This window comes from Plectropomus leopardus, chromosome 21, assembly GCF_026936395.1.
Source record: "Plectropomus leopardus strain MGB_pleo_1.0 chromosome 21, ASM2693639v1, whole genome shotgun sequence".
NCBI lineage: Eukaryota > Metazoa > Chordata > Actinopteri > Perciformes > Serranidae > Plectropomus > Plectropomus leopardus.
The window spans coordinates 17,271,967-17,285,122 of NC_142196.1; the positions used below are offsets into that span (position 1 = coordinate 17,271,967).

Genomic DNA, 13,156 nt, shown 5'->3' on the forward strand with positions numbered 1-13,156 from the left:
ACTATTGCCTTGTTGGCCATTTTTTTGGACATGCTAAATTATGAGGTTTTGGGCCTTTTTTGTCCATAATTTACACTTGGTTTATCATAACGCTACTTCACGAGCTATTCTGCATCGCTTTCCAGCCATTTTTAGGAGGGGTCAAAATTTGACTTTTTCGCCATACTATACTATTGCCTTGTTGGCCATTTTTTTGGACATGCTAAATTATGAGGTTTTGGGCCTTTTTGTCCATAATTCCCACTTGGTGTAACATAACGCGCCTCCACGAGCTATTCTGCATCGTTTCCAGCCATTTTTAGGAGGGGTCAAAATTTGACTTTTTTCGCCATACTATACTATTGCCTTGTTGGCCATTTTTTTGGACATGCTAAATTATGAGGTTTTGGGCCTTTTTTGTCCATGATTCTCACTTGGTGTTACATAAAGCCTTCACTGAGCTATTCTGCATACAAGTTTCCAGCCATTTTAGGAGGGGTCAAAATTTGACTTTTTTCGCCATACTATACTATTGCCTTGTTGGCCATTTTTTGGACATGCTAAATTATGAGGTTTTGGGCCTTTTTGTCCATAATTCCCACTTGGTGTAACATAACGCGCTTTCACGAGCTATTCTGCATCGTTTCCAGCCATTTTTAGGAGGGGTCAAAATTTGACTTTTTTCGCCATACTATACTATTGCCTTGTTGGCCATTTTTTGGACATGCTAAATTATGAGGTTTTGGGCCTTTTTGTCCATAATTCCCACTTGGTGTAACATAACGCCTCTCTGAGCTATTCTGCATCGTTTCCAGCCATTTTTAGGAGGGGTCAAAATTTGACTTTTTTCGCCATACTATACTATTGCCTTGTTGGCCATTTTTTGGACATGCTAAATTATGAGGTTTTGGGCCTTTTTGTCCATAATTCCCACTTGGTGTAACATAACGCGCCTCTACGAGCTATTCTGCATCGTTTCCAGCCATTTTTAGGAGGGGTCAAAATTTGACTTTTTTCGCCATACTATACTATTGCCTTGTTGGCCATTTTTTGGACATGCTAAATTATGAGGTTTTGGGCCTTTTTGTCCATAATTCCCACTTGGTGTAACATAACGCGCCTCACGAGCTATTCTGCATCAAGTTTCCAGCCATTTTTAGGAGGGGTCAAAATTTGACTTTTTTTCGCCATACTATACTATTGCCTTGTTGGCCATTTTTTTGGACATGCTAAATTATGAGGTTTTGGGCCTTTTTGTCCATAATTCCCACTTGGTGTAACATAACGCCTCTACGAGCTATTCTGCATCGTTTCCAGCCATTTTTAGGAGGGGTCAAAATTTGACTTTTTTCGCCATACTATACTATTGCCTTGTTGGCCATTTTTTTGGACATGCTAAATTATGAGGATTTTGGCCTTTTTTGTCCATAATTCCCACTTGGTGTAACATGACGCGCCTCACGAGCTATTCTGCATCAAGTTTCCAGCCATTTTTAGGAGGGGTCAAAATTTGACTTTTTTTCGCCATACTATACTATTGCCTTGTTGGCCATTTTTTGGACATGCTAAATTATGAGGTTTTGGGCCTTTTTGTCCATAATTCCCACTTGGTGTAACATAACGCCTCTCACGAGCTATTCTGCATCAAGTTTCCAGCCATTTTAGGAGGGGTCAAAATTTGACTTTTTTCGCCATACTATACTATTGCCTTGTTGGCCATTTTTTGGACATGCTAAATTATGAGGTTTTGGGCCTTTTTTGTCCATAATTCCCACTTGGTGTAACATAACGCGCCTCTCTGAGCTATTCTGCATCGTTTCCAGCCATTTTAGGAGGGGTCAAAATTTGACTTTTTTCGCCATACTATACTATTGCCTTGTTGGCCATTTTTTGGACATGCTAAATTATGAGGTTTTGGGCCTTTTTGTCCACAATTCCCTCTTGGTGTACCATCTCGCGCCTCTACGAGCTATTCTGCATCGTTTCCAGCCATTTTTAGGAGGGGTCAAAATTTGACTTTTTTCGCCATACTATACTATTGCCTTGTTGGCCATTTTTTTGGACATGCTAAATTGTGAGGTTTTGGGCCTTTTTGTCCATAATTCCCACTTGGTGTAACATAACGCCTTTCACGAGCTATTCTGCATCGCTTCCAGCCATTTTAGGAGGGGTCAAAATTTGACTTTTTTTCGCCATACTATACTATTGCCTTGTTGGCCATTTTTTGGACATGCTAAATTATGAGGTTTTGGGCCTTTTTGTCCATAATTCCCACTTGGTGTAACATAACGCTACTCTACGAGCTATTCTGCATCCTTTCCAGCCATTTTTAGGAGGGGTCAAAATTTGACTTTTTCGCCATACTATACTATTGCCTTGTTGGCCATTTTTTGGACATGCTAAATTATGAGGTTTTGGGCCTTTTTTGTCCATAATTCCCACTTGGTGTAACATAACGCTACTTCTGAGCTATTCTGCATCGTTTCCAGCCATTTTTAGGAGGGGTCAAAATTTGACTTTTTCGCCATACTATACTATTGCCTTGTTGGCCATTTTTTGGACATGCTAAATTATGAGGTTTTGGGCTTTTTTGTCCATAATTCCCACTTGGTGTAACATAACGCGCCTCTACGAGCTATTCTGCATCGTTTCCAGCCATTTTTAGGAGGGGTCAAAATTTGACTTTTTTCGCCATACTATACTATTGCCTTTGTTGGCCATTTTTTGGACATGCTAAATTATGAGGTTTTGGGCCTTTTTTGTCCATAATTCCCACTTGGTGTAACATAACGCCGCCTCACGAGCTATTCTGCATCCTTTCCAGCCATTTTAGGAGGGGTCAAAATTTGACTTTTTTCGCCATACTATACTATTGCCTTGTTGGCCATTTTTTTGGACATGCTAAATTATGAGGTTTTGGCCTTTTTTGTCCATAATTCCCACTTGGTGTAACATAACGCGCCTCTCTGAGCTATTCTGCATCAAGCTTCCAGCCATTTTAGGACGGGTCAAAATTTGACTTTTTTCGCCATACTATACTATTGCCTTGTTGGCCATTTTTTTTGGACATGCTAAATTATGAGGTTTTGGGCCTTTTTTGTCCATAATTCCCACTTGGTGTAACATATCGCGCCTCTACGAGATATTCTGCATCAAGTTTCCAGCCATTTTTAGGAGGGGTCAAAATTTGACTTTTTTCGCCATACTATACTATTGCCTTGTTGGCCATTTTTTGGACATGCTAAATTATGAGGTTTTGGGCCTTTTTGTCCATAATTCCCACTTGGTGTAACATAACGGCGCCTCTCACGAGCTATTCTGCATCGTTTCCAGCCATTTTTAGGAGGGGTCAAAATTTGACTTTTTTCGCCATACTATACTATTGCCTTGTTGGCCATTTTTTGGACATGCTAAATTATGAGGTTTTGGCCTTTTTTGTCCATAATTCCCACTTGGTGTAACATAACGCGCCTCACGAGCTATTCTGCATCGTTTCCAGCCATTTTAGGAGGGGTCAAAATTTGACTTTTTCGCCATACTATACTATTGCCTTGTTGGCCATTTTTTGGACATGCTAAATTATGAGGTTTTGGGCCTTTTTGTCCATAATTCCCACTTGGTGTAACATAACGCGCCTCTACGAGCTATTCTGCATCGTTTCCAGCCATTTTTAGGAGGGGTCAAAATTTGACTTTTTTCGCCATACTATACTATTGCCTTGTTGGCCATTTTTTTGGACATGCTAAATTATGAGGTTTTTGGCCTTTTTTGTCCATAATTCCCACTTGGTGTAACATAACGCGCCTCTCTGAGCTATTCTGCATCGCTTTCCAGCCATTTTAGGAGGGGTCAAAATTTGACTTTTTTCGCCATACTATACTATTGCCTTGTTGGCCATTTTTTTGGACATGCTAAATTATGAGGTTTTGGGCCTTTTTGTCCATAATTCCCACTTGGTGTAACATAACGCCGCCTCACGAGCTATTCTGCATCGCTTCCAGCCATTTTAGGAGGGGTCAAAATTTGACTTTTTTCGCCATACTATACTATTGCCTTGTTGGCCATTTTTTGGACATGCTAAATTATGAGGTTTTGGGCCTTTTTTGTCCATAATTCCCACTTGGTGTAACATAACGCCTTCACGAGCTATTCTGCATCGTTTCCAGCCATTTTTAGGAGGGGTCAAAATTTGACTTTTTTCGCCATACTATACTATTGCCTTGTTGGCCATTTTTTTGGACATGCTAAATTATGAGGTTTTGGGCCTTTTTTGTCCATAATTCCCACTTGGTGTAACATAACGCTCTCACGAGCTATTCTGCATCGTTTCCAGCCATTTTTAGGAGGGGTCAAAATTTGACTTTTTTCGCCATACTATACTATTGCCTTGTTGGCCATTTTTTGGACATGCTAAATTATGAGGTTTTGGGCCTTTTTGTCCATAATTCCCACTTGGTGTAACATAACGCGCCTTCACGAGCTATTCTGCATCGTTTCCAGCCATTTTAGGAGGGGTCAAAATTTGACTTTTTTCGCCATACTATACTATTGCCTTGTTGGCCATTTTTTGGACATGCTAAATTATGAGGTTTTGGGCCTTTTTTGTCCATAATTCCCACTTGGTGTAACATAACGCGCCTCTTCACGAGCTATTCTGCATCGTTTCCAGCCATTTTAGGAGGGGTCAAAATTTGACTTTTTTCGCCATACTATACTATTGCCTTGTTGGCCATTTTTTTGGACATGCTAAATTATGAGGTTTTGGGCCTTTTTTGTCCATAATTCCCACTTGGTGTAACATAACGCGCCTCTACGAGCTATTCTGCATCGTTTCCAGCCATTTTTAGGAGGGGTCAAAATTTGACTTTTTTCGCCATACTATACTATTGCCTTGTTGGCCATTTTTTTGGACATGCTAAATTATGAGGTTTTGGGCCTTTTTTTCCATAATTCCCACTTGGTGTAACATAACGCGCCTCTGAGCTATTCTGCATCGCTTCCAGCCATTTTAGGAGGGGTCAAAATTTGACTTTTTTCGCCATACTATACTATTGCCTTGTTGGCCATTTTTTTGGACATGCTAAATTATGAGGTTTTGGCCTTTTTGTCCATAATTCCCACTTGGTGTAACATAACGCCTCTCTGAGCTATTCTGCATCGTTTCCAGCCATTTTTAGGAGGGTCAAAATTTGACTTTTTTTCGCCATACTATACTATTGCCTTGTTGGCCATTTTTTGGACATGCTAAATTATGAGGTTTTGGGCCTTTTTTGTCCATAATTCCCACTTGGTGTAACATAACGCTACTTCACGAGCTATTCTGCATCGTTTCCAGCCATTTTTAGGAGGGGTCAAAATTTGACTTTTTTCGCCATACTATACTATTGCCTTGTTGGCCATTTTTTTGGACATGCTAAATTATGAGGTTTTGGGCCTTTTTTGTCCATAATTCCCACTTGGTGTAACATAACGCGCCTCTACGAGCTATTCTGCATCGTTTCCAGCCATTTTTAGGAGGGGTCAAAATTTGACTTTTTTCGCCATACTATACTATTGCCTTGTTGGCCATTTTTTGGACATGCTAAATTATGAGGTTTTGGGCCTTTTTGTCCATAATTCCCACTTGGTGTAACATAACGCGCCTCTCTGCAGCTATTCTGCATCGCTTCCAGCCATTTTTAGGAGGGGTCAAAATTTGACTTTTTCGCCATACTATACTATTGCCTTGTTGGCCATTTTTTGGACATGCTAAATTATGAGGTTTTTGGCCCTTTTTTGTCCATAATTCCCACTTGGTGTAACATAACGCGCCTCTACGAGCTATTCTGCATCGTTTCCAGCCATTTTTAGGAGGGGTCAAAATTTGACTTTTTTCGCCATACTATACTATTGCCTTGTTGGCCATTTTTTGGACATGCTAAATTATGAGGTTTTTGGCCTTTTTGTCCATAATTCCCACTTGGTGTAACATAACGCCTCTCTGAGCTATTCTGCATCGTTTCCAGCCATTTTAGGAGGGGTCAAAATTTGACTTTTTTCGCCATACTATACTATTGCCTTGTTGGCCATTTTTTTGGACATGCTAAATTATGAGGTTTTGGGCCTTTTTTGTCCATAATTCCCACTTGGTGTAACATAACGCGCCTCTACGAGCTATTCTGCATCGTTTCCAGCCATTTTTAGGAGGGGTCAAAATTTGACTTTTTCGCCATACTATACTATTGCCTTGTTGGCCATTTTTTTGGACATGCTAAATTATGAGGTTTTGGCCTTTTTGTCCATAATTCCCACTTGGTGTAACATAACGCGCCTCACGAGCTATTCTGCATCGTTTCCAGCCATTTTAGGAGGGGTCAAAATTTGACTTTTTTCGCCATACTATACTATTGCCTTGTTGGCCATTTTTTTGGACATGCTAAATTATGAGGTTTTGGGCCTTTTTTGTCCATAATTCCCACTTGGTGTAACATAACGCCTCTCGAGCTATTCTGCATCGTTTCCAGCCATTTTAGGAGGGGTCAAAATTTGACTTTTTTCGCCATACTATACTATTGCCTTGTTGGCCATTTTTTGGACATGCTAAATTATGAGGTTTTGGGCCTTTTTGTCCATAATTCCCACTTGGTGTAACATAACGCCTCTCTGAGCTATTCTGCATCGTTTCCAGCCATTTTAGGAGGGGTCAAAATTTGACTTTTTTCGCCATACTATACTATTGCCTTGTTGGCCATTTTTTGGACATGCTAAATTATGAGGTTTTGGGCCTTTTTGTCCATAATTCCCACTTGGTGTAACATAACGGCGCCTCTCTGAGAGCTATTCTGCATCGTTTCCAGCCATTTTAGGAGGGGTCAAAATTTGACTTTTTTCGCCATACTATACTATTGCCTTGTTGGCCATTTTTTGGACATGCTAAATTATGAGGTTTTGGGCCTTTTTTGTCCATAATTCCCACTTGGTGTAACATAACGCCTCTCTGAGCTATTCTGCATCGTTTCCAGCCATTTTAGGAGGGGTCAAAATTTGACTTTTTTCGCCATACTATACTATTGCCTTGTTGGCCATTTTTTGGACATGCTAAATTATGAGGTTTTTGGCCTTTTTGTCCATAATTCCCACTTGGTGTAACATAACGGCGCCTCACGAGCTATTCTGCATCGTTTCCAGCCATTTTAGGAGGGGTCAAAATTTGACTTTTTTCGCCATACTATACTATTGCCTTGTTGGCCATTTTTTGGACATGCTAAATTATGAGGTTTTTGGCCTTTTTGTCCATAATTCCCACTTGGTGTAACATAACGCGCCTCTCTGAGCTATTCTGCATCGTTTCCAGCCATTTTTAGGAGGGGTCAAAATTTGACTTTTTTCGCCATACTATACTATTGCCTTGTTGGCCATTTTTTTGGACATGCTAAATTATGAGGTTTTTGGCCTTTTTTGTCCATAATTCCCACTTGGTGTTACATCACGCCTCTCACGAGCTATTCTGCATCGTTTCCAGCCATTTTTAGGAGGGGTCAAAATTTGACTTTTTTCGCCATACTATACTATTGCCTTGTTGGCCATTTTTTGGACATGCTAAATTATGAGGTTTTGGCCTTTTTGTCCATAATTCCCACTTGGTGTAACATAACGCGCCTTTCACGAGCTATTCTGCATCGTTTCCAGCCATTTTTAGGAGGGGTCAAAATTTGACTTTTTCGCCATACTATACTATTGCCTTGTTGGCCATTTTTTGGACATGCTAAATTATGAGGTTTTTGCCCTTTTTTTTCCATAATTCCCACTTGGTGTAACATAACGCCGCCTTCTCTGAGCTATTCTGCATCGTTTCCAGCCATTTTTAGGAGGGGTCAAAATTTGACTTTTTTCGCCATACTATACTATTGCCTTGTTGGCCATTTTTTTGGACATGCTAAATTATGAGGTTTTTGGCCTTTTTGTCCATAATTCCCACTTGGTGTAACATAACGGCGCCTCTACGAGCTATTCTGCATCGTTTCCAGCCATTTTTAGGAGGGGTCAAAATTTGACTTTTTTCGCCATACTATACTATTGCCTTGTTGGCCATTTTTTTGGACATGCTAAATTATGAGGTTTTTGGCCTTTTTGTCCATAATTCCCACTTGGTGTAACATAACGCCTCTCTGAGCTATTCTGCATCATTTCCAGCCATTTTAGGAGGGGTCAAAATTTGACTTTTTTCGCCATACTATACTATTGCCTTGTTGGCCATTTTTTGGACATGCTAAATTATGAGGTTTTTGGCCTTTTTTGTCCATAATTCCCACTTGGTGTAACATAACGCCTCTCTGAGCTATTCTGCATCCTTTCCAGCCATTTTAGGAGGGGTCAAAATTTGACTTTTTCGCCATACTATACTATTGCCTTGTTGGCCATTTTTTTGGACATGCTAAATTATGAGGTTTTTGGCCTTTTTTGTCCATAATTCCCACTTGGTGTAACATAACGCGCCTCTACGAGCTATTCTGCATCGTTTCCAGCCATTTTTAGGAGGGGTCAAAATTTGACTTTTTTGGTCATATTATACTATTTGCTTGTTGTCCATTTTTTGGACATGCTAAATTATGAGGTTTTTGGCCTTTTTGTCCATAATTCCCACTTGGTGTAACATAACGTGCCTCTACGAGCTATTCTGCATCCTTTCCAGCCATTTTTAGGAGGGGTCAAAATTTGACTTTTTTCGCCATACTATACTATTGCCTTGTTGGCCATTTTTTGGACATGCTAAATTATGAGGTTTTTGGCCTTTTTTGTCCATAATTCCCACTTGGTGTAACATAACGCCGCCTCTTCACGAGCTATTCTGCATCGTTTCCAGCCATTTTAGGAGGGGTCAAAATTTGACTTTTTTCGCCATACTATACTATTGCCTTGTTGGCCATTTTTTGGACATGCTAAATTATGAGGTTTTTGGCCTTTTTGTCCATAATTCCCACTTGGTGTAACATAACGCCGCCTCTCACGAGCTATTCTGCATCGTTTCCAGCCATTTTTAGGAGGGTCAAAATTTGACTTTTTCGCCATACTATACTATTGCCTTGTTGGCCATTTTTTTGGACATGCTAAATTATGAGGTTTTTGGCCTTTTTTGTCCATAATTCCCACTTGGTGTAACATTACGCCTCTCACGAGCTATTCTGCATCGTTTCCAGCCATTTTAGGAGGGGTCAAAATTTGACTTTTTTCGCCATACTATACTATTGCCTTGTTGGCCATTTTTTGGACATGCTAAATTATGAGGTTTTTGGCCTTTTTGTCCATAATTCCCACTTGGTGTAACATAACGGCGCCTCTCTGAGCTATTCTGCATCGTTTCCAGCCATTTTAGGAGGGTCAAAATTTGACTTATTTCGCCATACTATACTATTGCCTTGTTGGCCATTTTTTTGGACATGCTAAATTATGAGGTTTTTGGCCTTTTTTGTCCATAATTCCCACTTGGTGTAACATAACGCGCCTCTACGAGCTATTCTGCATCCTTTCCAGCCATTTTAGGAGGGGTCAAAATTTGACTTTTTTCGCCATACTATACTATTGCCTTGTTGGCCATTTTTTGGACATGCTAAATTATGAGGTTTTTGGCCTTTTTGTCCATAATTCCCACTTGGTGTAACATATACGCCTTCACGAGCTATTCTGCATCCTTTCCAGCCATTTTTAGGAGGGGTCAAAATTTGACTTTTTTCGCCATACTATACTATTGCCTTGTTGGCCATTTTTTTGGACATGCTAAATTATGAGGTTTTTGGCCTTTTTTGTCCATAATTCCCACTTGGTGTAACATAACGCGCCTCTACGAGCTATTCTGCATCCTTTCCAGCCATTTTTAGGAGGGGTCAAAATTTGACTTTTTTCGCCATACTATACTATTGCCTTGTTGGCCATTTTTTTGGACATGCTAAATTATGAGGTTTTTGGCCTTTTTGTCCATAATTCCCACTTGGTGTAACATAACGCCTCTCTGAGCTATTCTGCATCGTTTCCAGCCATTTTTAGGAGGGGTCAAAATTTGACTTTTTTCGCCATACTATACTATTGCCTTGTTGGCCATTTTTTTGGACATGCTAAATTATGAGGTTTTTGGCCTTTTTTGTCCATAATTCCTACTTGGTGTAACATAACGCGCCTCTACGAGCTATTCTGCATCGTTTCCAGCCATTTTTAGGAGGGGTCAAAATTTGACTTTTTCGATATACTACTCTACATTGTCTCTACAAGATATTCTACATAATTTTCAGCTATTTTTAGGAGCAGTCAAAATTAGACTTTTTTTCGACATACTCTACTATTGCCTGTTATTACTGTTATTTTTTCACCATGCGAAACAATGACATATTTTTAACCTTCATTTCTAATATTGCATACTACGTGTCTCTACAGGCTATAGTATATCATTTTTACATGTCAAAATTTGACATTTCTCAACAGTGGAAATGAAGGCCAAAAAAGGCCATACATAATGTCTAAGAGTATACTATATTGTTTTCTGATGTTTTCTTGATGTGCATCAAAATTACGTTTTTGGCTGTTTTTTTTGTTTGTTTTTTTATTGTCTCCGGTGGTTTTTTAATTCTGTTATAGTATTTTATGTTTTTGGCTGCATTTTCCACATGCTATACATTGATGTATCTCGACTATGTTCATTTCAGCCATTGACTCATGATTTTGGGCGACATACTATACTATGAGTTATTTGTTTCATTTTGTACAACATGGTATAATATGGCTTTTTTTGTACTATTCTGGACGACATACTACAATATGACTTTGTTGTCTTTGCTTTGTTTTATGACAACATACTATACAATCAATTCACTTTTTTAACCTACTGTACTATGATATTATCATGTAACCAACATACTATAACTTTTTTGATCATCTTTTATGACATACAGTATTTTGACTTTTTTTAAACATTTTTTCGACATACGGTATTTGAGACTAATTTTTGTCATAGTACACATAGTACACTCTTTGATAAATTTGAGACATTTCTCAACATAATATACCATGACTTCTGTCACCTTACTGTACTGTGGCTTTTCTGATTATTTTTTACAACATACTGTTTGATGACATCTTTGATGTTTTTCCTTTCACATTATTCCCCTTTTTATCTCTCAACATAGTTTACTTTGACTTTTATGATCGTTTTGTTGACATGTTGTACTGACCATCTTTGGTTTTATTTTTTTACGTATTATACTATGACTGTTTTTATGCAACACTATGGTATTCAATTTCCCACTATATTTTTTTGCCATACTTGTACTATGACATTGCAATGACTTTTTAACTACATACTGCATTACAAAATCTTCAGTGAAATTTTATTGGCATACTACTTAACTTTTGTATAACTGCTTTAGTATGACACGTTTCACCACTTAGAAAAAAACAATGTTTTACATCAATAATGATTTATTGATGTATTGATGTTTTAACTTTTAAAATGCCATTTACTTTACTTTACTATAGCATATTCACATTACACTATACCATGACATTGTTTTTCCTAATAGGGCCTTTACCTTGTTCCTTCATTTTTTTTTTCTTGTAATACAATAGTATGACATTCCCAAGAGACTTCCTGTGACATTACATGGTTTTTTATGGCAAACTGGGGCTTTGCAGTCACAAGACATTCGTTAATTTTAACTTTTGCGAACGACGTGACATATTCAACAGATGCTGTGATACATATCATCCCTCTACAATGTGTTTTACGATACATACTTTTGCCTATGTTCAGGACATTTATTTATTTACCACCGTGTTGTAAATGACAGTCCACACTGTAAGCTTACCTCCACAAATCCTCTAGGAATTCGAGGCGTCGCCACATACAACACAAAAAGTAAATACAGCACAACTATGCACTCGGTTACACTCGTCTCCGGTAATCCCACCATCCTCATCGCAATGTTTAATAGAGCAGGCAGTCCGAAACCCAACACAACAGTCAGAAACACTGAAAATGACACCAGAAGTGCCACTCGAAGCACAGGCAGCGGGGCCATCTTGCCAGAATAATGTTTTTGCTTTCCTGACGAAGAACAGTGTTGCAAAATATTTTTCGGGGGAAGTTGCTACAGCCGGGCTAATTTGTTGCTAAAAGTTGCCAAATGACGTTGTGATGTCACTGCGTGCTGACGCCTGTACGTAACGACGCCCCTACGCCCAGCGGACTGGAAGACCATGCGCAAGGAAAACTGCAATCATAAAGTTAGAGGTTTCCTCTTAAATCTTGCGTCAAATAGGCTTATATCCAGCAAAAGGGAAGTGGAGAGATCAAGGCTTGATATAGAATATTCATGCACTTTCTGTGAATTAGAAGAAGAAACAAAATCGTCTGGTATAAATACGTTAGAAAACAAATGGAGCTGTTTTAAAAGTCTGTATGTATACCAGAATATTTTGGGTGGATGTCCGACTTTATTTAAGAGGTTAAAGTGGACAAACAATTCAGCTACAGGACAACATTTTTTGTGTGTTTTTTGAAAGCCAGAAGATGGAGAAAGGCACCTTTTTTGTGTAATTACTCTTGTTTTTAGGGAAAGTACACATCCACAAAAAAGATGGGCAGACTCCAGACCAGACTTTGAATTTTTTTTTTTTTTTTTTTTTTAACAAGAACTCAATAATATGGCACCACAATAAGAGGCCATAAAAACTAAAAGTCAGTTAAGATGAACCAAAGTTATGAACATTTTCACATTAACTGAAAGGCATTGTTTTGATTTTTTATTATTTTTTTTTAACACACACACACACACACACACACACACACACACACACACACACACACACACACTCACATATACGTATATATATATATATATATATATATATATATATATATACACAATGTTTATTTATTTAAAGAAAGACAACTGCACTTAACCCTAATATTGTGAAGGTTCTATTAAATGTCCTCATGTATAAACGTGACATGTTGTCTTATGAATATTTGGTTTGGAATAATATAAATATATTATATAAAAGCTACTTCCAATAATTTGCAAAACAGTTCACAAACTGTTTACAAAATACTAATACAATCTTTACAAAAAAACTTAATTGAAAAAAATGTTAAGAAATATTTATTTATGAACATTTATAAAAAAAAAAATTCTCTTTTAAAATATATAAT

The 13,156-nt window shown here is 38.3% G+C and overlaps 1 protein-coding gene across 1 annotated transcript in view; it reads right to left on the minus strand.

Moving 5' to 3' along the window:
- bdh1 (3-hydroxybutyrate dehydrogenase 1) overlaps window positions 1–12,126 on the minus strand; it is a 58,866-nt gene extending 46,740 nt beyond the window's left edge. The window contains exon 1 of the mRNA XM_088072331.1: window positions 11,811–12,126. Coding sequence (XP_087928457.1) covers window positions 11,811–12,023 — 213 coding nt within the window. The 5' untranslated portion in view covers window positions 12,024–12,126. The remainder of the gene's footprint in view (window positions 1–11,810) is intronic.
- Window positions 12,127–13,156: the final 1,030 nt, after the last annotated feature.